General features: G+C 42.2%; 3 protein-coding genes across 7 annotated transcripts; 1 reads left to right on the forward strand and 2 right to left on the reverse strand.

Moving 5' to 3' along the window:
- Nucleotides 1–1,776: 1,776 nt before the first annotated feature.
- csf1b (colony stimulating factor 1b (macrophage)) lies at nt 1,777–11,868 on the forward strand. Of its 3 annotated transcripts, XM_079273393.1 has the most exons (9): nt 1,777–1,991; nt 3,342–3,461; nt 3,570–3,632; nt 3,760–3,930; nt 4,103–4,304; nt 4,384–4,520; nt 9,990–10,033; nt 10,126–10,160; nt 10,248–11,868. In XM_079273393.1, the coding sequence occupies exons 1-8, from the start codon at nt 1,950–1,952 to the stop codon at nt 10,157–10,159; spliced, it is 813 nt and encodes a 270-aa protein (XP_079129519.1). In that variant the 5' UTR covers nt 1,777–1,949; the 3' UTR covers nt 10,160; nt 10,248–11,868. The 3 variants fall into 3 exon arrangements, with proteins under 3 accessions (XP_079129519.1, XP_079129520.1, XP_079129521.1); XM_079273394.1 differs by having other exon boundaries at nt 1,777–1,995; nt 10,126–11,868; XM_079273395.1 differs by lacking the exons at nt 3,342–3,461; nt 3,570–3,632 and having other exon boundaries at nt 10,126–11,868.
- An 857-nt stretch (nt 11,869–12,725) lies between these two features.
- On the reverse strand, nt 12,726–14,865 carry LOC306780793 (fibromodulin-like; the record flags this gene model as incomplete). The annotated part of the gene is made up of 2 exons (XM_079273282.1): nt 12,726–12,955; nt 13,977–14,865. The coding sequence occupies 2 exons, from the start codon at nt 14,863–14,865 to the stop codon at nt 12,804–12,806; spliced, it is 1,041 nt and encodes a 346-aa protein (XP_079129408.1). The 3' UTR covers nt 12,726–12,803.
- A 1,060-nt stretch (nt 14,866–15,925) lies between these two features.
- Nucleotides 15,926–24,957, reverse strand: LOC306781438 (MAP kinase-activated protein kinase 2-like). Of its 3 annotated transcripts, none has more exons than XM_079274297.1 (10): nt 24,658–24,957; nt 21,391–21,530; nt 20,664–20,728; nt 20,124–20,203; nt 18,482–18,608; nt 17,902–17,977; nt 17,657–17,781; nt 17,233–17,318; nt 17,047–17,124; nt 15,926–16,791 (listed from the first exon to the last, which is right to left on the reverse strand). In XM_079274297.1, exons 1-10 carry the CDS (start codon nt 24,886–24,888, stop codon nt 16,648–16,650), a joined length of 1,152 nt encoding a protein of 383 aa, XP_079130423.1. In that variant the 5' UTR covers nt 24,889–24,957; the 3' UTR covers nt 15,926–16,647. The 3 variants fall into 3 exon arrangements, with proteins under 3 accessions (XP_079130423.1, XP_079130422.1, XP_079130424.1); XM_079274296.1 differs by having other exon boundaries at nt 17,047–17,127; XM_079274298.1 differs by lacking the exon at nt 24,658–24,957 and adding an exon at nt 23,610–23,731 and having other exon boundaries at nt 17,047–17,127.
- Nucleotides 24,958–26,465: the final 1,508 nt, after the last annotated feature.

Genomic DNA, 26,465 nt, shown 5'->3' on the forward strand with positions numbered 1-26,465 from the left:
TTATAAGCATTTTCCAGCAAATGTCTGTTTGTGACCGCTGATAATTATCTACAGCAACAGTGGAAATCCAAATCGTTGTGCTGGCGTAACAAGAATAAACTTGTTTACTGGGGTTTAGATTTGACTCGAGCCGGACTTCATTTGATGACTGCATTGTTTCTTCCTGAATGCCTTTTGCGAGCCATGTGAAAGTCAAGTCGAAGACAGATTTTCTGACGCAGATTAAATCAGCCACGCCGGAGCCGGCGCGTCATTCTTTGTGTCAGTCGTGCGTGCAGCACAGTGTGATGTGGAACCTCTATGGGTTAGGGTTAGGGTTAGGGTGGGACTATCTTCAGTAACAAACGGTTACAGTAGCAGTGAGTGCCAGATATATATCGTCACAGTTCAACAAAATCATCCCTCTTAGTTTGTGCAGCTTGTGTTCCCTGACAATAAACTATTGTCTTCTTTTCATCTTTATCACAATCCTGTTTTTAGTGTCAGAGTAAACTCGACCCTTCAGGGGGATTTTATTGCTGACTCGACAAAGTCAGTTAGTTCTGCTTACTTAGCAGACCGAAGAGACACAAAGATAACAAAACAATAAAACCACACAAATTCATCACATGCCCCTGTCAGATGTCTTTTTGTCTCATTTTCTCCGAAATGGTCGGGAAAGTCCTCTCGGTTGCCGCGGTGATGTGCTGGTGTGAGCGCTTCCTCGCTCTCACATCCATGAATTGTCTGCTTGAGATTTCATCTGTCGACAGTCGGCAGCGAGGTGGGGGTGGATATCTATATGCTGGCATTTAATCAGGAGTACATTCAAACCACTGAAAAACATCTCTCCCATATGTCAACAGGGCTATTGGTGCTGGAAACAAGCCAGAACAACCATCACGTTTCACAACATATTATATATATTACGGCTGCCAAAGACTTGGCGGATAAATAAAAACAATCTTCATGTTGGAAAGGTTGCACCGGCCTTCTTTCTGGAACAATTGCTGTGTCTCTCTTGACAAGATCTGTCTCAAATCATCAGACGGCTAACCTGTCATACAATGCACATCACGTATCGAGTTCATACATTTGTGTGCCAAGAGTTCCATGAGAACATTTGTACCACTCTCGACATGAGCAACTTGTACCAATCGTCTCATCGAACTCTTGGCAAGGAAGTGAATTAACCGAAAGGTCAAAGTATGAAGTGAAGCGGTGGAGGCACAGAGGGCCCTAAATTTAAAACCTGATCACACACACATGATCCCGAAACACTGCAGGACAGACGTCAAGAGAATAGGCTCATTTAAAAGTGGAAGAAGATCAAAACCAGCAATGTGTTTTTCTGTTTCTCAGTACTGCCTCGCCTCCCTTTGGTGTCTGCATCACTTCCAAGCCTATTAATTCCCACCGAAGACGTAAGTATATAAAAATGTCTGACGCGTGGTTCTTTTGCAAAGTAAGTTGTCAGTACAGCTGTCAGTTAAATTCAGCACTTAATAGCTCTTTATCAAAGTTGTTATTCTGAGGATGTGGATGAGTGTTGTCGATGCAAGTTGCCTCCAAGGGATAGTTTCTAAAACCAGAACAGATGTTATCAGCACCCAAGCTGCCACAAACGTGATTCGTCCAATTTTTCATTTGAATAATTTCCTTAGAGGAGGTGTCCAGTCAATCTGCTGCCCACCAACATATCCTGAAGCAGGACTGTGTATGGACTGTGTATTTTGAGGTGGGAGGTCTTTAAAAAGGGCTGTCTGTCAGCTGCACCTCGGTTTGAACATGTGCAGGAGGAGCACATCGGGCAATGCCTTTCAGAACAGCACCACATGACGAAGTGTCCAATTTTTCTTAACGCCGAGATTTCTTTCTGCGCAGCGGAACTGAAGATATGAAAATGATCTCTTTGCTTCAATGTGTGTGACAGAGGAGTCTGGTGTTTTCCATCGTCAAACACGTACCAGATGACCGTCCTTGTGTCAACCCTGATTCAGAGCAAAGCTAAGGTAGGTGAGAAGCTTTCTTTCTTTAATCACCGCCGCGCAAACAATACACACAATGCAGGGGAAAGAATAGCGCCTGCTTTTGTAAGTCGGTGTAAGATTAAGTCATTTTCTGACCTACATATAGATATTATTGGCAGCATGGAGAGAGCAAATCATGTGACAGGTGACATTTGTATCATGTGCTTGCATTTACAATCACATTAACCCTTTTATTAGATTACATTAATTTGATTATCATCAATCAGGGGGGTTCCCAATAGCAGTCAGAGGCTGGCTTGATAGTCTTTCAGCTCACACGAAGCATCTCATTTTTTAAATATTTTTTATCTTTTATGTTTTAAATGCCTTTTTTTTTTTACCAGAATATTGTTTTTAATCTGCTTTGATTGTTAAAACCAAGATGGAACACCGTTCTTTTCTTTCTTCACCTTCGGATCTCAATTGCATGCAGATTGTTGGCAAACTACTTTTTAATGTAAAAAAAATAATAATACATATATCAAATGTTATGTTTCTTGAATCAAAAACCTTAACGAGAGTTAAAGGGTGCAGCTCAGCATTACATTAGGAACAGACAAACTGAATATGACAGGAATACTTCTGGCCTCTGGCGGCTTTTAAAGAATTCTCTTTCGTGTCTTTAAACGTGTCAGATGTTGATCAGGCAACGAGTAAATCCCGTTCAATTGCTTTTTGTTTGACTCGATGCCGTCTGTCTCGACTGTTTGTTGCAGAGGCTGCAGCGAACTCACAGGTTGAGTGAGTCAATGGGTTGTTTCTGAAAAAGGAATACCTTCCTCTGAGGCCACTCAAACAGCAGTCACTGCAGGAACTCCACCCGAAACCCCATACTTTTACCCAAGACAAGAAGCATATTGTCGCACACAAATATTGGTCACGGGTGGAAATAAATGGTTGTAACTGAAACAGAGCTGCTCGTCTCGTTTACTTTGGACGGAAAGGCAGAAACTGCTCGTATGCATATCTGATCGGCACAATGAGGAGGACATTCCATTTAGGTTTACAATGAACTTGGTTTGCCTCGGAAAAATAAGAAAAGGCTTTTTACCAAGAACCAACAGTTAGGGAGGGAAAAGTGAATCACAGTGAGAGAAACTACCACGTGGAGCGCATTCATATTGAAATGGTTAAGTTCGGGATGCCTGGTAGAGTTGGTGGTTGAGAGCATTCCTCATTGTTCTGTTTCAGCATGCAAAATCTACTTGAGTATGCTTGTCAAGGAAGAGTGTATTTGAATGATTGCACTTTGCGGCTGAGTAAATAACCATGCGTGCGTCAGATGTGAAGATAATGAGTGGCAGAAATGAAGGTAATGTGTGGTTGTGTTAGTTGCAGGTAAAGTGTCTGTGTGTACTTATGTTCCTGAGCTTCCCCCTGACTATGGCTGAGGTACCTGGTCCGTGCAGACACTCCATCACAAGGGAGCACCTGCTGACAGTCAGGCATCTGGTAGGTGTTGAAATATTAGAAACACATTTGTTGGATCAACATCAGAAACAATGTGACGACCCCGCTGCGTGACCTGGGCTGACACCCTCCACGTTGTTGTTCCTGCAGATGGACAACCAGTTGCGGAGCGGGTGCACGATAACCTACACATTCATAGAACGGAGAAGTTTGGTAAGGTGACGTTTGTGTTATGGGACTGTTTTCTTCCAAAGCCTTTGCTTCAACTTCCAACTTCCCATTACAACTCTATTATGCGTTTATTACAAGTTTATTACCTTGTGTTCTGTTTCCCCCACAGAGCAAGTGCTGCTTTGTAAAAGCTGCTTTACCCTGGACCCTGGAGCTCCTCACCACCCACTTCAAATACAGCCGGGGTTCAGTCAATGACGGCTACGTTCAGTCCCTGAGAGCGCTCATCCTCAACATCTACTCTCAGAAATGCATGCCTCACATAAATGAAGAGGTCGAGGTGAGTGCATGTTTCTGGGTGCAGCCTGTAGCTCCAGATTACATTTTCAATAATGAAAAACATGAAGAAGAAATATTTGATGTCAGGAATATGCCCAGCGCGAGAAGATAAATCTGCGATACTTGTGAAAAAATGTTGTGAAAGAAAGAATGTTCCTGGGAATCTGCCGCAGGATACGCCAGAGAGTTTTGAGATACTCTACAGAGGGTCCACCTCAGAGGCGCTGCAGAGGGCCTCGGAGGTGCTGTCTGTTTACTGGGAGCTGGTGAAGACGAGCGATGCGCCGGTCGACTGGAGATGCCAGCAGGAATACGCAGACGTCTTTGGCTCCACCACAGAGTATTACACAGAGTCACCCACTCAACACTTTACAGGTGGGAATCTCTTCTGCAAAAATGAATGCCGCAGATCCGCGCGCCTGTGAGATCACAGCGTTCGTGTCTTTTTCTACAGGCAGTTATGGTCGGAGCTCGGCGAAGGCCTCGCAGAGACGACCGGTGAGAGACCTGTACGTCCTCGGCTTCATCCTGGTCTCCATCTGTGGAGGACTGCTACTGATACTCTCTGTCTACTGTCTCATCACACAAAAGGTACAATCACTTCTGTTTTGTTGATTTCTACATCACATGTGCTCTAATAAAGTTAAACCATGCATTCCAGTCGCCTTGCAATCGACCTGTGCCCTCTGTGGCACTCCCTCTTGCAGAAGTACCAGCCCTCCCTCGCTGGTATGCACTGAGCACATTCAAATACGGACTGGACGTAACGGGGAAGAGTAGAAGGGCTGTTTTGCAGCAGCACATGCACAAAAGTCTCCGAATGCAAACGAGTGCACTGTTTTGGCACCGTCAGCTATCATCTGAAAATAATAACAAATCAAAGCGGTGGTTTTCAATTGACTAACATCATTTATTAATACAAACAACTGAGGCAACACAATGGTAAAGAAGCCTTGGACCCACTCATGGAAGCCCTTGCATTTGCAGGATTACGAACTGGGTGTCTGTGGCGACTTTCCCAGGAAAGAATCAGAGGCGGCGACGTTGGATTTCTGGGAAGTGAGATCCTAAAACATACCAGCAATTAGCGCTAATCGCTACAAAGGCAAAGCTAGTTTGTTTATCTAGCGCCTTATTGTACTCAAGAGATCATTCAAAGTGCTTTACGGGCAATAAAGGAAAGAAAGGTCAAAGTATAGAACAACAAACATGAAAGCACTGGGCAGTTGTAAACCATCCATCCATCCATTGTCCAGTATAGTATTTCAAAGTTCAACGAGGTCCCTCAAAGGGTTACAACACAATCCACAATAAATGTCTAACTTGCACTATGATGTATATTGACGTAGCCTACAGTTGTATTAACGTCTGTACGTAGCAACTGACTGTCAAATCAAATGAAGAAAGTTAAATTGAATAATTTCAATAATTTCAGATGGAGCTCTCAACAATATTTATTGTCGAATTTCAAATTGAACTGGATGAATTATAAATAACACATACTCTGATAATAAATAAATGTTCTCTCATTTCAAGTAAAATAAGAGCTGGATAAGAACATTACATAACAAACACAGAAAGCTAAATATTTATTTTTGCCGTTCTTCTTGATCGTAAAAGAGAGGTAAAATGTTCTTAAACATTTATACTGACTGTATCTAAGTGGTGTTCTTATTTGCTTTGATGAGGGAGTTGAAGAAAAGGATTAAAACATTATTTATCAATAAAATTACATTATTCCCCTTTTTGACAAGTTATCTCTGCTGTGAGCTAATTTAGCGTAACAATAAAAAGAGATCACGTGGCAATAGTCTGGGCCCATATATGATTTTGTAAACTGGCTTAGATGAGGCAAATCATTTTGCTCTTTAGGGATAGCCAATGTCTGTAATTCTTGAACAGCATACATCAAAATAACCTGAAAAATCTGAAGTGTGAGCATCATATTTCCTAACATAACACAGACAGTCAGGGAGCAGTACGGCTTCTAGCAAGTCGGCCACGAGACGGTGGTGAGAAATGGGTTCGCCAGAATATGTCAGAAAGCCTCTGTGTTTCCACCGGTCACCAGCGTCGTGCACTACATCAAAGGCATAGCGAGAGTCCGTGTAAATATGAACTATTCTGTCGACAGCGCGCTTACAGACTTCTGTAAGAGCCACAGGATCTGCAGCTTGAGCAGGAAAGTGTGATGCCAACTTACCGCTGCACAGAGTGTCATATGATGAGACTACAGCAAACCCAACCAACCCGTCTCCCGTGTCCGACGTGCCGCATGCTAAACCGCCCCAACAGTTGTAAATCACTTGGTGGACATGTCTGTGAGGTCTCGCTGTGCAGACCTGTTCAGGAGAAACAACGCAGTTATTTAGCTCTCCATCTGCTGCAGGAGGAAGAAGAGTAGCAGGATTAAGGACAGTACATTGATTCACAGTAATGTTCGGCACATATAATGTAGGAATCTAAGCTCATCTAATGTGCCACGTGCCACAGCACGCAGACACAGAGGAAGGCCAGCAGGCTGTAGTCTAGTAGAGGAATATGCAACAGGTCTCTGTTCCTCCATGTTCCTGAGTCTAAGCTAATGTCGTGTAACCGTCCCTTAGGTTTAGGTCGACCAAGTGTCGGAGCTGACAGTAATGCGCTCTTTATGTCATTAAAGGCATCAGTCCAGGAGTCAGTCCAGGTCAGTTCGCGATGCGCAGAAAGATGTTTACCCTGAATCATGGAAGAGAGGAGCGCCTCCCTTCTGAATAGTTTGGATCCATTGTCTATACTCTGACGTCATTCCTAAAAAGCTCATCATTTGTTTCTTACTTTGTGGTTTCGGCACAGTTTGATTGCCTGTGTTCTTTTGGGAGAGAGGGTGTTTGCCCTCTGCTGTGATCACATGTCCCAGATATGAAACTTTATCGAGCAAATTGCAATTTGGACGGATAGCCTTGTGACCATTTGCAGTCAAAAATATAAGTCGGACAACTGTAATTATAAATTACTCTAATCTGCACGCTTCTCCTGTGGGGCTGCAAATCATGATGTCATCAACATATCGTAACAAGGCCGAACCATTTCATAAGTGTAAATTAGCCAGATTGTCTCTCACGGCCCTGTTAAAAATCCAAATTACAGCCTCTTCCTTTAAAGGAGAAGGTAAACCAAAATTGTGACTGATCACATTCGACTATTACACCAGCCTTCAATAAAACAAAAACAAAAACAAAGTTCAGCAGTATATTTTCCTTTTCTATCAGTTGTATATGTCTTATTCAAATGTATTTGTTTCTTTCTTTACCTCTTGGACATTCCTTCATCTGTTTCTGCTTCGCCTTGTCCTCTCTGCTCCAGACATGCTTTGAGTTGATCCAATTTTTGCCGTAGGCTCAAGTTGCCTTTCCCAGGGAACCCCAATTTGATAAATATGATAAATTTCCACCACAATTGGCGTTGTCGCCATTCATGCTCTTTTTCCTCTTCGGGGCTTTTTGGCATCTGTTTCAAATAGTCGTAAAATGGAGCGAGGCAAGGAAACTTAATTTCTGTAGGACATTTAATACACCAGGGCAGTTCAATGTGCCTTACAGGGTCATACAACACAGCAAAGGCAAAAGACTTACACTTTAAAAGTGCAAAAGTACAGACAAGTGATACAAATCTTTAAAAGTAAACGAATGCAGTGAAAATAAAACGACACAAGAACACAGAAAATACTCACATAGATGCACAATTAATTACACTGGAACACAATTTAAACCGGAAACGTTATCTACACCAGGTGTCTCTGCAACGACCGCTGCTGTAATGTTTGATTGAATAAATACAACCTGAAATTGTATGGTTCATTTAAAAAAACAAAACATTTTTATTTACACCTCAATGTAGGTTGACAATACGCGAGGTAGATGCCCAGTAAAGAGGCACTGTGCCCAGCAGCTGGGGAGCAAGTGTCAGGAACCTCTTTGGTTTTCAGGAGATTGCAACAGACCATTGCAATCATCCAAATCTACTGCAGATAAAGGGCGTGGGTAAGCTCTCCTACGTCTTGCTTACACATTATTCCTCTTGCTCGTGCAATATTTCTTTAGACGGTAGCAAGCAGACCAAGTCATTGCTTTGATGTGACATTTGACGTTTAAATTGAAGGCCGAGGTAATGATGGTTTTTATTATGAGAGACAGGGCGTTTAGGTGGGAGACGATATTGTGTCTCTCTTTCTTTGTTTACTTTGAAAGTTACTACATTATGTTGATCCTTGTGGCAAAATCTGCTTCCGGACCAGATATATATATCAGCAATGGGCAGCCACAGCTTGCGGACTCATTTTTAATTCTTTCGATGTTGCTACTGGCTCACATGCATGTGTTGTGGTGTGGGATGTAACTGCAGTACCTGCAAGAACATGCAAACTGCACACAGGAAGGCACCATGTGGCTTATGGTGGATTTCAATTCACACTACACCAGAACCGTAGGGAAGCTTTGATGAGACACTTTCTTTTTGGTGAATTAATGACAAACACATGGCTCCAAAAATAGACTGAGCAAACTCTACAGTTTATTAAATTACACGAGGAAGGGGAAAGAGATACATCCACATCCGACTGAGCTTTTAACAGACAATTAACAAGACTCGAGCCTGGAGACGAAAAAAAAATGGTAAACAAAGAGCACGGCTCACGTGTGTTCAGCCTGGAGTGTTAGATTTACTGAGAAACATTAAGGGTTAAAGATGGAACAAAAAGATGGAACAAAAAAAAACTTGAAATCAGAGGATATTTATTTATTTACCGTATTCATCAAATACCTGATTTAGTAATTTAAGCTGTTTTGACAAAAACGAGTAAATAGATTATATGAAGTTCCCGCTCATCTCACCTGAAGACTTTAAAATCAGGGAGTACAAAGTATAAAATTAGTTTTTGTCGTCATACTAACTTGATATGTTGCAGCAGAGTGCTGTCCCGTTCCTATTTACAGCATCTCAAGCCCGCAGTCTCTCACACTCAAACACTTACCAGGTGACGTCAGTAAGTCCTTGAGGGTGCAGGGTTTGAGTCTGTAGTGGGGACATTGGGATTGGGCCACTATATTCACAACTAGGTTTTCATTCGTGTGTAATCATCTTTATATCTACATACAGATGGAGCGGGTGCTCCTCACGGAGTCAGTCATGTTGCACCACCATGTTTCTACAGAAGCCCAGATTGGACAAACCAAACACTGGCTGTAGCGAGGGACTTTTTTAGTTTGACCTTTCTGTCATTGTTATTTATTTTTACTTCATTTCAATCCTTTATTTTATACGCTGATTATTGTATATATATATAAGTGCCTTTTTTCTTGACATTTATATTGAATTCCCTTATTATTAATATTTCCATATTAATAATATCTCAACCTCTAAGCCAGGTTGAGATGGGGGGGGGGGGGGGGGGGGGGTAAAGCAGTAAATCCTGGTGACCTTTGTATTTATTGTATATTTGCTTTTAACAATAAAAATCGAATAAAGAGGTTTTTTTTAAGTATCAAAATAAATCATAAAATGCGACACTGAAAATACAAAAGACGAGAACTTTTCTAGAAAGTGAGCGGTGATGTACGTTGCGTTGCCATCCAGGAGAAGCGGTTCTGTTTGCTTTGTCTGCAGGGGGGAGGCGGTAACATCAGCATGTACTTACGAAGGACTTTAAAGTGACACTTAATCCAAAACTTTCATTCATTGACTGTGAAGAGCTCAGCTGCTGCCAACTTTAAAGGTGCCTAAAACAATATCATGTCCTCGGGGAAGGAGAATAACGCTGTGCTTGGAATCACATCAGTGGATTTCAATAATAACAACCTTGCTCGGTGGATCAAGAAATATTGAACCATAAAAGTGTTTCTACTTCTTTGTGTACTCAGCATGTTCCAACTATGACAAATTTCAGCCAAAATGCAGTTTATTACGTCTCAATCTTCGCACACAACCCAGTCATAAGTCAGAACTCTAGCTTTTTGTTTGCAAAATATTTTATTTGTATTTAGTGAATACTTGTTTTACGAAAGTATTTCCTTTCCAAAACAGATAACTCACAACCCTCACGGATCAAGATCACATACGAACTCGAGGTAAGAACAACTCATTCAACTCAAAACGATCAGTCTTTGCATGTTCATGGAAGTCATCCTGATGCATTCCTTTGTCATCTGGACCCGCACAGAGACCGGCAGGATGTAGAGATGGAGCCACAATAATGTGAGTGTCCTTCCCACTTATATCAAAGAGCGACAGCAGCTGGAGCTGGCGCATGATTAACAACTGTGTCAACGCCAATGACTGCAGTGCACATCCATCGCCACATTCAGCAAAGAGCACATCGCCGCAGCAGCAGACGGAGCCCTCCACAAGCTGCATCTTCTCTGCATCGTGAACACCTTTTCATATCTCTGTTGTTGTTTTGTAATGCACCACGCTCGCTGTTTTAATCAGAAGCTTTGACTGAGAGCAGAGATGGGCCTCATTCTGAATAATATGGTATGTATATTATGTTTGTGCGTTATGTATTGCAGATATCTTTTCCACTAAAAACAAAAGTTATATTTTTACACCAGTTATGTATGTTGAACCGTGTGTCCATTTGCTACCACTTAACCAACTGTTTGTTGTTTGCCAAACATTTCCACAAGTTATTTATTAGTTTGACTCCATTCAACCACTGTATTGATAATAAAGCTTCCATCGATATCAAATCCAAAATTAAATCTCTCCAGTTTTCCAGCTACCAGTACATTCATATACGAGCACAACGAGGTTCCATCTAAAGAGCAGATCCGACCGTTAAAGGATCTGGGCTCCCTGATTGCCCACATCCTGTTTGACTGAACACTGCATGAGTCAAAACTCTTCCAAAATGTTTTTTCCTGCTGTCTTATAACAGGATAATACCGTTATTTATTGTTAGAATAACAAATTGCACAAAGAACTTGGTGATAAATCTTTAAAATTAACGGGAATTATAATTTAACTGTCCTTTTTAAATGCAAATTGGTCAAAACTTAAACAGGAATTATAAAATTCCACTTTTCTATGTGTTATGTAAATGTATTCTGTATTTAGTTTAACATCAAAGTGAGTGCAATAGATGCAGCTATTTGAGACAGCGGGGGTTAGAATAATAAATTGCATAACGTCTTGAGTTTGACAAGAGTTGGACAACTCCCCATCCTCTGAAGTGCATCAGTGGAGAAACGCATCCGTTAATCCTGTCGAAGGAATCCCACGAGTGCGTGAGTGCTGGCCTCTGTAGGAAGTGAAGGAGTGAGAAAACAGCAACTCCGCTCACACCCAACAACAGGTGCAGAACGCTTGTTGTTAATTAATCATCTGTAAATAATTTAATTTCACAAGCCACCGCGTATCAGTGTGCAAATCATTTGCTTGCGTTGGCAGTGCTCCATTTCACAATCAAAGACTTGACTTCAGCGCAAAACAAGAAAAATATTTCCGTAATGAAATTAGGTGCCTTTCTGCAGAGGATTAAAAGCAACTGTGCAAGATGAAAAGGCAAGTTGTCTTCAACAATAACAAAGAAGGAACTGCAATAGGAAAAAATGTTTTTATTCTGCTCTCTGCTTAGTTCTCCTTAGACGGACAGCGCCTGCTGTAACATAAACCTCCACCTGAACATATACATCCACATAGGTCAAAGAGCACAGGAGAAGACAATTGCAGGCCATATATGACCTCGACATAGAACCAGGCCTATTTGTATTGTTGCAGGGAAGATATCAGACATTGCACAGTTTACACAAATGTCTGTTCTTCCCCTGCCTGTTTCAGCTGTTTTCTCTTGTCTGTGGGTATGAAGGTAGCATGCATGAAGATGATTTTAGGGTACTCCTCACAAGACTCTGCGATACATGTCTGTTGAGAACTGTTCTCTCTTTTGCTTGCAAGCAAATAAATTGACTATTGATCCTTCATCAAGACTCTGTTTTATTTGACATTGATTTGAAAACACTTTTCTCCCGAATAGTTTAAGCAATATTCCATAACAGAACTGCCTCAGACCAGTTCGTCAAGAGGGCTGCCGCCCTTATTCTCTCACCCAATCTCCTTCTTTTACCTTCAAATTAGAGAGAACAGAACAAAATATATAACTGACAAAAGTTAGGGCCACAAATAACTCTGGAAACGGATTCATTCATTTTTTTCTCAGATGTAGTAAAAGATACAAAGATGACAAAAATGTATGATTCATAGCTGAAAAATACACCCTAAAAGTCTTTTGAAAATCAAAACAGTTATTAGATATACCGTAGTTATTACAGTCTTGAGACCAATATATGATAGTCTTATATGATTACCTGATGTATAATTCAGAGGCTGATTTGAGGAGGAATACATGTTTTTCACCTTTTTGTAAACACTTGATCACACAAGTGTTTTTTGATGGAAATTGTATAAATGTAACAGTTCTGTGAGCGATGATATGATATGATGGTGTGACCGTGCCAAATATCAACACTGTAATGAGAATCAGGGCTGCTCAACCTGCTGTTTTATCACCTTGTGCCACATGGTGGAAGCAAAGACCGACTCTCTCACTGATGACAGGAAGTTTTATACAGGTGATATTTTGCCAGACAAGCAGACCTTGTTTGCACCGGCTAAATCATATTTATGGGTCGTTTTATTCTTGCCAGGATACTACAACGACAATGTAACAAGGATTATTAAGCTCTTTCCCATTGGTCATACGTGATGAAACAGCTCTGGTATTTCCTGTTGACTAATACTGGAACTGTACATGTATGGGAAATATAGCAACGGGGGGGGTGTTTCAGATTGAGCAACTCCCTGGGTGAGTTGAGAGAGTGCGAGACAGAGCAAGCAGCGCTACACATCAATAAAGACAACATGCCGCAAACAGTAGGCCGCCTCGGCAGGAATGTCTTTGGCGCTGATCTCATTGGATTCCAAACGCAGCATTCTCAGCCTGGAGAAGTTTGTCATGTCGACTGGACCGCAGAAGCTGCTCAGGGAGAACTCTGAAAGGCACAAGAGGAGACAGCTCTTAAGGGAGGCTACATGCTCAAGTCCGGTGGTTCTCAACCTTTTTTGTAGGTTCATTTATTTTCTTTGCAACACAAGAAAAACACACAAAAGAACATATGGATTTAAGAGTCTCCCAGCTTGAGGAAAGAAGCTGCTGTGAGGTCTGGTGGTATGGCAGCTGATATTTCTGTGCCTCTTGCCAGACAGCGACTAACTGTGAATGGGTGGGTATTTTCTTTTAATATCTGTTCGGCTCTGCGCAGGCACCGCTTGTCACCAATATCCCTGATACTCAGTAGATGGGTACCTTTGATGTGCTGGACAGTTTGAATCCCCCGTAAACCCTCCTCTCCGATGCCGTGCACATCTCATGCCAGTTTGTAATGTTTCCAGTCAGGGCCCTTTCCTGGAATTTTTGTTCTTCCTAAGTTCCCTTGAGAAATACAGACGTTTTTGTTTCTTTTTAAGGATAGATTCCTGAAAGTGGTGATTTTTTTCAAATATTTGAATGTATGTATACAAATACAACACAGATGCATAACATCATTTAGGCCAGGGGTTCTCAACCTTTTTCAGTTAAAGTGGCAATCTTGAAGAATTCCATTGAAATAAATGTTCATATATTTGCAGTATTGTGAAGAGCGTGTTTGCGGTGACATTCCTGGGGGAAAAACATGCTGTATTCAATTTCTTTCTTCATTGCTTACACACAAAAACTGAACAATGCACACAATTCTGAAAACTTGAAGGTCATGTATCAACAATAACTTCAAGCACTTCCGTCTTGGCTTCACTCTATAACCGCCCGGTTAACGTGCATCAACTCAAAGGAACGTGTTCTGTGGGGGAATCGGTCGGCCCATCACTACGGCCGTTGAGCTTGAGGATATGGGCGAGTTGTCCCTTTAACAAGTGGGCTGATGGCGCAGTGTTTGGTGCGCGTGATGACGCCATCCGGAAGAGACCTACATTACCTTTATATTACATTTCATAGTAACAGAGAAGTGTCCATACCTTTGATCTTATTGGCATGTAAATAAAGGTTCTCCAGGTTCCGACTGACAACGGGGATCTTCTCCAGTTTATTGAAAGAAAGGTCAAGCTCGACCAGCGTGCTGATGTTGAAGACATTGGATGGAAGTCCTTTATCTGTCAGCCTGTTGTGAGCCAAGCGGACAAACTGCAGACTGGGATTCATGGTGAGAAAGCCCGTCGGCACACTCTCTATGTTGTTAAACTCCAGGTAGAGCTGCTGCAGCCTCTCAGGGAGGTTGCCAGGGATTTCCCTCAGCCGGTTTTTCTTCAAATCTAGCAGGGCCAGAGACTTCAGGTCCTTGAACACACCTCCAACGTCCTCTAGGACATTCGCTCGGAGCTGAAGGGTGGCGAGGTTGACCATCCCCTCGAACGAGTTGGAGAGGACTTTCGAGATGTTGTTGTGCCCGAGTCGCAGGTCTGTGATGGACTTCGGCAAGTTGGGGGGCACACGTGTGAGCTCATTGTGATCCAAGAGGAGCCGGTCCAGGTGCTTGAGCTTGCTAAAGACGCGCTCGCTGATCTTGTCTGAGTTCAGCTGGTTGTGAAACAGCACGACCCAGACCAAGTCGGTGGCGTTGTCAAACACCCCATCCTGGATGCCTGTGATCTGGTTGCGCTGCAGGTAGACGTACTTAATGTGCGAGGGGACGTGGGGGACGTGCTGGAGGTTGCGGCTGTGACAGTACATAGCCGTAGGGAAGCTTGAGGGGCAATCGCACTCCAGGGGGCAATCCACATCCTCGGCCCGCCAGCCGGCGTGCTGCCGCCGCCCACGCAGACGGGACAGCCACTGGAGCTGGCTGTAATGCTGGCTGCTGCTCAGATCCACTACTCCCATAGCGAGGAGGAGCATCACGGTCCACATGATCCCTGCAGAAAAAGAAAAGGTACTAATACTGAATTATGCTCATTTAAGACGGATCTACTTCTCTCTGCTCCACTTTCTAAATGTACAGCAGGTACAATATACCTACCGGTCGGTTGGTCAGACGCGATGCCTCCTCCCTTCCTCACGTCGCCTGTGTTTTTCTCAGACTGAGTGGAATATGTTGCTGGTATAGAATAAATACCCCCCACATATTTTTCCTTCTGCCTCTTGTCCTGGTACTCACTACTTTTGACAATTGCAGTGTTCAAACCGTGGAGGAAGTTAACGTATGTTGTTTTGCTGGCGCCTGCGGAGACGAGAGCCCCATTATTATCATGTCCCGTTGTAATCGTTGTTGTCAATCTATGGGCCTCGCCACATGTGTCCTTCACTGGAGCAGGACAATTGGAGGCAGGGTCTTAGGGACTATGTCCTTCCCCTCTGATTTGAAAATAGTCGTTCATTACAACTTTTTGTCATCACGTGATTGACCTTAATCACCAAATAATTACATAAGTGGACCTGAGGATACACAGATGGGACTGTTTTGCACAAACACTTCCCGATCTTACGTGATCCTATATTTAAGAAGCCAGACCTGTCGTGCTGTGGTACTGTAAAACAATGTCCCTATAAAGTTGGATGTATCATTCAGTTATGATCAAACAATGTTTAAATCTCCCTATTATCCATAGGCATAAATATCTTTCTTCTGACAGGACAGCTTTGCGTTCAGTCTGTGTGTGTGTGTGTGTGTGTGTGTGTCTCTGAGTGCACCACAAAGACAGTGAATGAAAACAGGACGCAAAAGCTGGAAATGTTGTCTTATAATTGAAGCAACATGTTTAATTCAAAACATTCTATGTGGGTGTCATATATTCACGGATCCAACTAAAGCCTCTGAAGCAAACACAATCCGTGAAGCACTGGGTTAAGAGGTCGTCTGGGAACCGGAAGGTCAACGGTTCGATCCCCGACTGGGACGTGTCGAAGTGTATTTATTTGACTTCATGCCAACAGTGAACTGCTAACTGGTCAAACAACACGCAACACCACAGAGAATATCAAAAGATTTAATCCAGAGCAAAAGGCAGACGTGACATTTTCCTCCTCCCGTCGCCCTCTAAAAGTCTACCGTCCACTTTTATTGATTGAAGTTGCTGCTTTGGAGAAAATGAAGTCGTGCTAAACAAGCTACAGTTGCTCAGATGGCAGCTCAGTTTCTGTCTCATCAGCACAGCAAGCTTGACAGTCGCTACATGTGGTCAACACGTTTTAGATACTGCACACCCACAATTAGAAATACTTCACATCAGCATCACAAACACAAGATGTGGTTTCTGGTAATTGACAAAATGAATCGATGCGAGCAGACGATCTCAACAACGCCCTCGAGGCAAAACAAGTCGTCCTCAACGGTTTCTTACGCTGAGAACAGAAAAACTCAAAGAGGCAGTAAACACGTCAGTTGATGCCAAACAAACCTTAAACTAATAAAAATACAGCAGATTTCTGTTTCCTCTTTGAGAGGATGTATGAACACACAGAATACTTTTCAATGCATAGAAAGTCCTTAAAGCACATTCATAAAAACGCTTATCGATGCTTGATAAGTTTTAAAATAACATCATTTAAGGGAAACAGAAATAAATTAAAACCGTCCATAATATACTATAGAGGTATTATTGACAATGCAAAACATCCCTAAAGTTCGCCCTGAAAGCTTTTTCCCGACTAACTGTTGTGCATGTGTTGGATACCTCTCACGCAGGCTGCACTTCACGAGCCTGGAGGTTGTGTGGCAGCGTTTTTACTTTTCTTTCTTCTCTTCAACAGCAGAGGATTAGTTGAGTCATCGATGGTTTTGATTTTTATTTGCTCATAGTCCACTCTCATCGTTTGCAAGGCGTTTGTCATTTCCTCCTGATAATAAAAACAACAACATCACTTTCATCAAACACAACATGGGAACAAAAGCCGCACGTACAGTTTTAAGTTAAAACTGCACGGATTCCATTGTGTGGCGACGGAAAGGATCATAAAATATTGTCACGGGAATATTTAAAAATAAACAACACTGTCAAATATTCACCCGCAAACCCACTCCTGATTCTGCAACAGATGAAAATCAACCAGGAGCCGATTCTGTGCATTTACAGAAGAAGCGGCGCCGCTTACCTTCACCTTCTCCCAGACCTCTTGCTCCTCCTGCAGCACGCGGCTGGTGTGAAGAGGCGTTCGTGGGACCTCCACAGACTGCTGCATGGGCGAGAGAACATGAATGAGTGTCCATCAAATCCCACAAGACATCGCTCAAAAGCAGCAGTCGCTCAAACAGACGCGAGCTTCCGGGCGGCCGCTCACATTGATCCAGGGATGGTTTATGAAGTCGGTGATGTTCATTCTCTGGGTGGGCTCGGTTTTCAGTAAGTGACAGATTAGCTGTTTGGCTGAAACAGGAAATAATCATCATCATCATCATCATCATCATCTCAATGCCTTTGCAATGTACTGCATAATTCATAAAGTCTATGATTAACTATGATTGCTCTGCCGCTGTGCTTCTGGATTTGTTGTGACGTGAGTAACTGAAAGCTTTCTGTTCATACTGTTTATCCCCATATTAAAAATGGTTTTACCACTTTTGGAAAAAGGTAGAGTGCTTGTAAATTGCGAAAAAAAAAGGAAAAGTATTGCGTGTCTTCGCAGGGGAAATGCTTAATTCAAGCAGACGAGAATGCACGGAGAGTGAAAGAGAAAGGGAAGGAGCATTGAGCGCCTCTCTCACCTTCCTCAGACACATCGCACCACTCTGCGTTGGGGAAATCATATTGTCCGTTACGGATCCGTCTTCTCATTCCTGGGGATATTGCCAGACCATGGTGTGAGAAAAAGGGAGGATATCCACAAAGTCTACAACAAAAAGAAGAACAATAAATCCTGGAATTAGAAGCAACAATAATTTCTAGAAGCCTCAAAGTGAAACAATGTCCGATTGCAAGATGCGAGAACACTTCACAATGATTGACTCACAGAATGTACATAATGACGCCCAGGGACCACATGTCACAGGGTCTGTCGTACTTCTCTGGACCAAGAACTTCTGGAGCTGCCACGGTGTCAAGAGAAACGCTTTCAATGTCGAGGAATCGCTTCCGTTTCACATTTAATGCCTTTCTACATCAACAACCACGTCATAAACGCGGCGTATTCAGTGTTTTTACAACCAGTTCACGGGATGTAACTTCTCATTACTCGCATGAGTCAGGCCATTTTCCAAAAGAAGCAAACCGTTAAACGCAGACAGCAGAAACAGCTGATAAATCATGCGAGTTAAATGTTTGCTACGATATTTATAACACTTCATTCTTTTTTGATAACAAAACAAAAAACACCCAAAGCGTTAATTATTAAGGAAGTTTTATCAAATTTTTCAATTTCCATACAGCTTTTCTGATGCGATACTTCAAAATGCGCAAAAAGGTGTGTGATTGGAAAACACGGCTGATGAGATATTCATCCAAACAACTGTCCGTTTGTCTGCATTGACCAATCCTGAAGTGCATCTTTAACCTGATGAAGTTACTTTCACATGTCACATGTGGCGTCTTACCAACATAGTAGGGGGTGAAACAAGGTGTCGCTAAAGAGTTTAAGGTGGTGACTTCTTTGGCAAACCCAAAGTCCGTCAGCTTGAGGAGAGCATCTGGCCTTTTGGAGGTATACAGCAGGTTCTCTGGCTGAAAGAGAATACATGGTCATCAACCACGAACAAAGGAAAATAGAAATACGATAAATAGCTCATTTAAATGCACATGTCTCCATGTCTTTGACGTAACAAACGTGACCACAAATTAAGTTTAAAATGTTCAGTTTTGTCTTTAATCTCCGATAAAGAAACGGGCACAGAAGCCCATTGAAGAGGCCGAGGAGGTCGGATATTAAAGATGCTGCAAATATTCTCATTTCTCTCATTTTGCAGCTTTTCTGGTGGCAAAACTTTTAACTATCAAGTCTGCAGTTCAGTCTGTCCAGGGTGCTCTGTAGCATGCGATTCCCTTCTCTGTCTCGTGGTTCCTGACTCTCTTAACTTAACATATAAGACATTTTTAATATCTCATCTGGTGATTCCACTCAAGAGGCATTATGCACGACTCTCACTATCAATGTGTTCTTCAGTTTTTAATCAAATGAATGAAATAGATCATGTCCAATTACGTATGTAACAATAGGCATAATAGGTCCCAATATCATAAGCACAATATACGGTTCTGTTTTGTAAAACTGCACTATTTATGTGCCTTTATGCTACACTCTCAGAAATAAGGGTTCCAAACCGGTTCTTGCTGAAGGGCTGAATTTCTACCCAGAACCATTTGCTCCAGAATAACCTTTTTTTGGGGAAAGTAGTTTTCATGTGTTCTTTGTGAGACTACGGGTTCCACATCAGCCCTTGGAATATAAAAGTGTCTGGATGGAACCCTCTGGGCGGGTTCTAGATGAAACCCTTGGAACATACAATGATCCCGAATCCCGATATAACTTTTTGGGTACGTTCTAGATGAAACCCTTGGAACATATAATGATCCCGATAGAATCCTTTGGGTGGGTTGTAGATTAAACCCTTGAAACAGAAAAGGCTCTCGATAGAACCCTGTGTGTGGGTTATATAGATGAAACCCTTGGAGGTAGAAAACCCCTCGGTAGCCGTTAAAAGGTGGAAATGATAGAACCTCCAGAGAGAGTTCTAGATGGAACCATTACGCCTCTCATTGGAGGTTCTGGGTGGAAACTTTCAAAGATGGTTCTAGGTATAATCCTTTATGTTGAGTTCTAGGTACAACCCTCTAAACGGGTTCCAGGTGGAACCTTTATAAAAAGGTCCAACCAGGAACCAAAAATGATTCTGCTATGATGACAAGCCGGAGAACCCTTATCACCTTTATTTCTAAGAGTGTACAGCAGAAAATAAAAAGTAGAAATGGAGCTCAGTGACCAAATAAAGAAAGAACGTTGAAGGTAAAGTTTCCATTGTTGTCCAACAATGGAAATGGCTGTCTAGTGTGATTATTTCAGCCGAGAGGAATTTACTCACTGCTGATTGTTCTACTTGGTGTCAAATACGGGTTCTTTGACAGGATGCATAATTGTCAGTGGCATGAGAGCCCAATAGCAACAAACCCACCGCTTTTATTGAGTTAGGAATGATCTCATGTTACAAGTGTTGTCTTTAACATACACAACTTTAACATTACCTTGACGTCTCTGTGGGCGATGTTGATGGAATGCAAGAAATGTATGGCTTCGCCTATACTTCTCATGATGTCAGAGGCCTCTGAGTGGAAAGAGAAGTGAAGAGAAGTGAAGAGAAGAGAAGTGAAGAGAGATGACATGGACACGCCGGAGTACAAACACAGCACATTTAGTAATTGTTCAAAGTTTAAATCCTTTAGATGTTTTACCTGGTTCACCTGAGATCTGGCCACTGATGATGCTGATTGTCAAAATCTCATTAACATGTTTTGTAAATAATATTTTTTGATAGCAAGCCACAGTGAGCCGTTACAGGCTGCACTCTTCAGCGAGGCTCCTTTTACTGGTTGCTGTTGGTGCAAAGGTATTCAAACTGTGTGCACCAATAAACATGCCATGAAAGGAAAAAAGTCAAGTGTTGACTGCCCCAATAATCCTGGGACCTGTTGCATCAAACCACAGTTACCAACAGGTATACCAACCAGGACAGGAATCTTAAGGATTGTAACTTGGACTTGCTTGAGAAATGAGAATGTCTTTACCGCTTTCTGTAAATGCGTGATTCCCTCTGTCTTGGATGTGACAGAATAATTCACCTCCATCCATACTGAAAAAACAAAACATAAATATCGTGTAATGAATCGGTAAAGGCATTGGGGGCATGTCAGTTCGTTTACTCCTCAATGAAATACTTTCTCTTTTTTGTCGGGGGATAAACCTTATTCTTTGCCTGATCTCAGGCGCTTACGTATTTTACGTTATTTTCATTTTAGAGCAGGTTACTTTGCCTGGCTTTATGATCCTTTACTTGCCAAAAAAAAAAAAAAGGTTTTAAGCTTTAAAAAAAAGCTGTTAAGCTGAAATTAGTTTCCTCAAAGCAAGAAACTGCCAACTCATTCTTTAGGTATCGTAAAACAGCTGGAAACATCCCTCACTAAACACACAGTCATAAGTCACTGTTGTTCTCGGTCACGATTGAATTATGACACAACATTAATCACATCCTGTCCAGCTTTGAGAACGTTTTATTTTGTAACATATGAGTCGGCTGTAGATCAAGTGGACACCTGCGTGCTTTTGTTTTACGCAAAGCTGCCTCGTGCTGCTTTTCATTACTTTGAGCCCTGAAGCGTTTTGAAACTTTCTCCCCTCCGTTGGTGATTTGGTGTGGATTAACGAAGTTTATATTGTTATGCAACTGTGTTGGAAGACCACACATACTGTGTTGGCTCTGGATGTGTGTGTGTGTGTGTGTGTGTGAGAACACACCACTCCATTATGATGAGGAGGCACTTCCTGCCGTGGTAGAGATTCTCATAAACATCGATGATGGGCACAATGTGGGGGCAAGGTGACACCTTCCAGTGGAGCTCCACCTCCCGTCTGGCCTCTGGACAATCCTGCAGCATCTGAAACACGCGAAGCGGGAAGACGTGTTACATTCAAACACAGTCCCGGGAACCTGCTCTTGGTTTAATAAGGTCCTGTTTTGGTTTGGATTTCGCAAAAGGAAAAATAGTCTTGAGAAACTAACATGAGCAAACTGGATTATTTTAATCATCCAACCGAAAAACACATACCAGTGTTGCCAACTGCCAATATCCCAAAACATGCTTTTGCAGGTTACCAACCGTGCCTTTAATTGAGAACATAATCTTGGGATTAATCAATAATGAAAATAATGATGAGTTGTAGTTCCAGCTCCCCATCGTCACCGCCTCAGTAGCTGGTTCGTCTGTTCGTCTGACTGTTTTAAACGTGGCTGCTGTGGGTTAGAGAGTGTATACATTCAATTACCTGTCAGGGCAATTAACTGTGAGAGGGGTATTTATGATACGTTGGGCTCAACAGATTGCTCCGTGAATGCTGATAACAAGATGTATTTCCTTCTTTCACAAGTGTTCTGAATTTCAGCTGCATTCCTCTGTGGTATTTTCATGATTTAAATTCGTAGGATGTCAGATTTACAATCTTCTGTAACGGACTCTTTCAGAGGTCCTCGGCCTGTGATTTACTGTGGTCTTTTTCCCGGCAGTGTCTGTCTCACATCCGTATATCAGGATGATATGCTCCCACACGAGATGCACTGCTATCACAAGACCTCAGACATGAGACATGTCAGTGCGAGGATCTAAGAGGATGATGGTTCACCGATGTTCAAAGAATCGGAGCAGGAAGACACTTGTAACTGGATGTTTAACTACTTAATTTATGCTTTGATCACTGGCGCTTCTTGTGTGTCTACTTTAAAGGAACAGTGAGTCCAAGGGGCAGCCATGATAGGAGCTGTTCGAATTCTCTAAATGCCAAAGGAAAGGTGCTTCAATGCTTCCTTTATTGGCGCCTTTAGCATAGGAAACACTGGACCTTCCTTTACCAAAGGAAAGTAGATAATTCCGCCTCATAATTCCTTGGGGCGGCAACATTTAAAGTGACGCAGCATTCGGCCGTCCCTGAAAGCAAACACTGTGCTTATCTTACACAGGTCTAACAATGAGACTCAGTCAAAAGGTAATCGGATTCATGTTGATGAATATGAATAGACAGCGACAATCCGTTTGTTTATTCTATACGTATATATTTACTTTGAAAAAATGAGTAAAATATGTATATTCAGTAAATATAGCAAACTGTCAATGTCAATTCTCGTTCTCAATAACAAGAACCATCCGTAAAAAACAAAACAAGCTAGGCCTATGATAGATTATTAAACTGTTCAATATAACCGAACCGTTGAATGGACATTATTGCACAAAGGAAATATTGATATTTTACAGTTTCATTGATGTTGCACAAGAGTGAATTGTCTGTTTCTACTGCAGCAGCGTTGATTTTTAAGTGTGACAGCAGCAGGAAGGAAGGAGCTCCGGTTTCTCTCCTTCACACCACGAGTGCAGCAGCCTCTCACAAGAGAAGCTCTTTAAATAGCCTGAATGCTCATGAGTGATAGATTACATCATGTTTCAGTTGTGCTTTTCGTAGTCCTTCTTCGTCGTAGTTTCATTGGCAGAACTACGTCAGTGAAATCCGCCGTTGCATCATAATTACGTAGTTTAGAGGAAGTAGAGTCGGATTCTCTAAACGCCGCGGTTGTCACTTACGAATTCTCCTTCAATCTTTCCTTGACCCCATGATGTTTTCCATAGGTCAAGGAAAAGTGCATGTTAGTGCATGTTAGTGCATGTTAGTGCATGTTAGTGCATGTTAGCGTGCTTCACTGTTTTGCTCACAGTCGCCGCTCTGTCTAAATAAATTAATAAACTCTGTTCTGTCAGATAAACACGGTTCTGTCAGATAAACTCTGTCTAAATAAAAGTGTTTTTTATTTTCAATAAAAAGACCATATTTGGGTGATCTCTACGTCAAGAAATCATATCTGATGAATGCAAATTCGTCCGAAATGTCAGAAGGGATGTTCAGTTCTCATCAAAATAATTAGCAAGGGAAGTTTAGACAAATATGAGACTCTGCGAATGAAAATCACATACCTGTTTAAAACAAAGGTCAGGAAAAGGATTGGTACTTTAGCTTCTCCGTCTTGTTTACTCTCAAAACTCCTTCACTGCTGAGCATGCCCTATCATGACACCGCGTCCCGCGGAACCCCCCACCAGACGTCATCATCTCTCAGCCATCTCGGGCCTCTCGCACGAGGCTACTTTTAGACACAGGCATGTTCCCCTCTCTCCGTCTGGCTGTCAACACAGACACCTCAACATGGTAGGCCAGCGAGGCCAGAGCTGCTGGACTAGATATGTCATTTTCAAACTTTGGAACATAAATTAGACTCTCACAAATCCATTTGTTGTGTACAAAGCCCTTAAATTACAAGTTCCCATAAAAACAAAAATCTATAACTCACATCTGCCAACCTCTTGAACTCTGCTAAGCTCAAAATGCAATTAATGCCTTTAAATCCAGATGTGACAGCAAGTATATAGTTGGATATGCGTCGCTTCATCTTTTATGTCTTCATCCAGAATGCGGTGCAATAATGTATTGATCTCCCCTCCTGGATTTTACTTTGCTATGACTTTAACGCTAAAAGTAGCACAATGTTCTCCAAAAATCCCTTTGGAAGATTCGTCTTTCTATAAGGAGGAATAAATGTAAAAATACACGCAGCATAAACATGATTATACAGAAATACTTTGTGTTATTAAGACTTGCATGGAGTCGTTTCTCGTGTCGGACTGTGCAATAGCCATTGAGGTGATACGACTGGTTCAAGTGTCAAAGATGAGCTCATCACTGACACATGCTGAGAGCCACAAACAAAAACAGCATCTATGTCTGATCAATATTAAATATATATATCACTGTGACTAGACAAGTTTATCTAGTGAATACAGGTATGTTCTGCTTTCTTTAGACTACTAGCAAATTTTCAATTATAATGGTATCAAAACTCTCCATCTAGACTCAGTCAATGGACTACATATTTCTTATTAAATAGCCACAATAAGAAAATAAAAAACACGAGCCATATTATAGCCATCAATTTAAAATGTATTTAACAGGATTAAGATGACAGTACCTTAAGTGCATACTTTTCTCCACTCTCTCTGTGGAATACTTCCAGCACTCTGCCATTGATCCCCGTCCCGAGCACCTGGCTGGTGACACTGTAATCGTCTGTTATTACATTCCTTCTGGTCTGAAGACTGTTGTTAAACGGCTTCACAAAGCACTGTGGGAAAGGAGCGGAGTTTAGGTTGGGCTGCTGCTGCTGTTGGCTCGGGGGAGCCGGCTGGAGCTGATTCGACATGCTTTAACTGTCGGAAACATACGACTGGCAACAACCCGCTCCGACAGGTGCGGGTCACCGCCTGCTCAGTGCGGGACGTGTGTGGTTAAATGTCCCAGCCGCAGCTCATGTTGTTGTCCCTGTGTGACATGAGTCGGGACTAAGTTCCTCCACCAGCGGACAAGTGACCGGCCGGGAAAGTCTGCTTTGAGCTGAGACATTCTCGACAGGCTGCTGGAACAACTTGTCCCAGTGTGCGAATCACAAACCACTGAATGAACACAATTAATCAATCGCGGGATAAATGAATCGCCAAACTTCCGGGCTAAAATTGTGGACGTGAAAGCAGCATCTCACAGTGCCTGGGGAAAGCTCCTCCTCTATTTTTCAGAGGAAAGAGGGAGATCAAAATATATATATTTATGTACATAGTGGGCTAATTTGTTGAAATAAACCAATTTACAAATCTCAGTATTATTTATAAAATATGTTCTGTCTTCTTTGGATAAAAACATTATTTTAAACAGTTTGAAGGGTCCAACAGCGACACCTGCAGGACAGAGGAGGACGGGCTCCTGCTGTCCTCCTTTAGGGCAGGGGTTCTTAACCTTTTTGACCTCGGGGCCCAACTTTTCAAGTACAAAGTGTCCCGGGGCCCACTCTGACTATATGCATCAAAAGTGTCAGACAACCTGCAGGTCATACAGAAACAGAGCAGTGGGCCTTTGGAGTCAGTAAAAATTTAAGATTTTTGTCTGCATAAAATAAAAAAGTATCTTTCAGTATAAATAACTGCCGGTGGCTGTATCTGTACAGGTAAAGGACAGTATAGGGCTGTAACTACACTATCAGTGAACAACTGCCTCAAATTTGAAGAAGATTGGACAAAGTATGACCATTCTACAGTGTTTCTTCCATGAAGAGATCCAGGCGGAGCTCTAAAAGGACATTTGGAGACCCAAATGGACACATGGTAACCAAATGATATTCTGACACACTAAAGGTGTTTCTCCCTTTATATTTTGATATTATATTATATTACTCCGATTCCCATAATAATTCGATCATCCACCCTCACATGTCATATGCTTTTTCCACTTAAACACAACACTGCCGCTACTGTCTCTTTATTTGCCTGAAGTTTTCTAATCTCATCCATCATACATACCACTGGATCCATAGTGCCCATTCCACTCTGAAATCCACTTTAATATTCTGCCATCATACCACTCTTCTCCCAGACATACAGTAGCCTCTCACTGACCGGCCGTAACATCAAAATAGACCTGTGGTTTATTGGCTTGCTGGCATTCTTCAAAGGTTTCCTTGTTGGAATAATTGTCGCTTCCTTCCAGCTCTCTTCTTCCTTCTTCTCACATTTTATGAGCAAATAACATCAACAACTTCCTCAGTCCCTCCATACCTAAGTGGATAGAAATAGAAGAGGAGTAGAACGGACTTTCCCATTCAAATCAATGTAGCAGGATGGCCAGAGCGGCGGCCATTGTTATGTGTACCGTTGCCACTGCGACAGTTGTAGCGTGCTAACTTCCGTACTAAATACTCCCATTTTGTTGATCCTTAAGCACTTTCTCCTT

This window comes from Melanostigma gelatinosum (genome assembly GCF_949748355.1).
Source record: "Melanostigma gelatinosum genome assembly, chromosome: 8".
Classification (NCBI taxonomy): Eukaryota; Metazoa; Chordata; class Actinopteri; order Perciformes; family Zoarcidae; genus Melanostigma; species Melanostigma gelatinosum.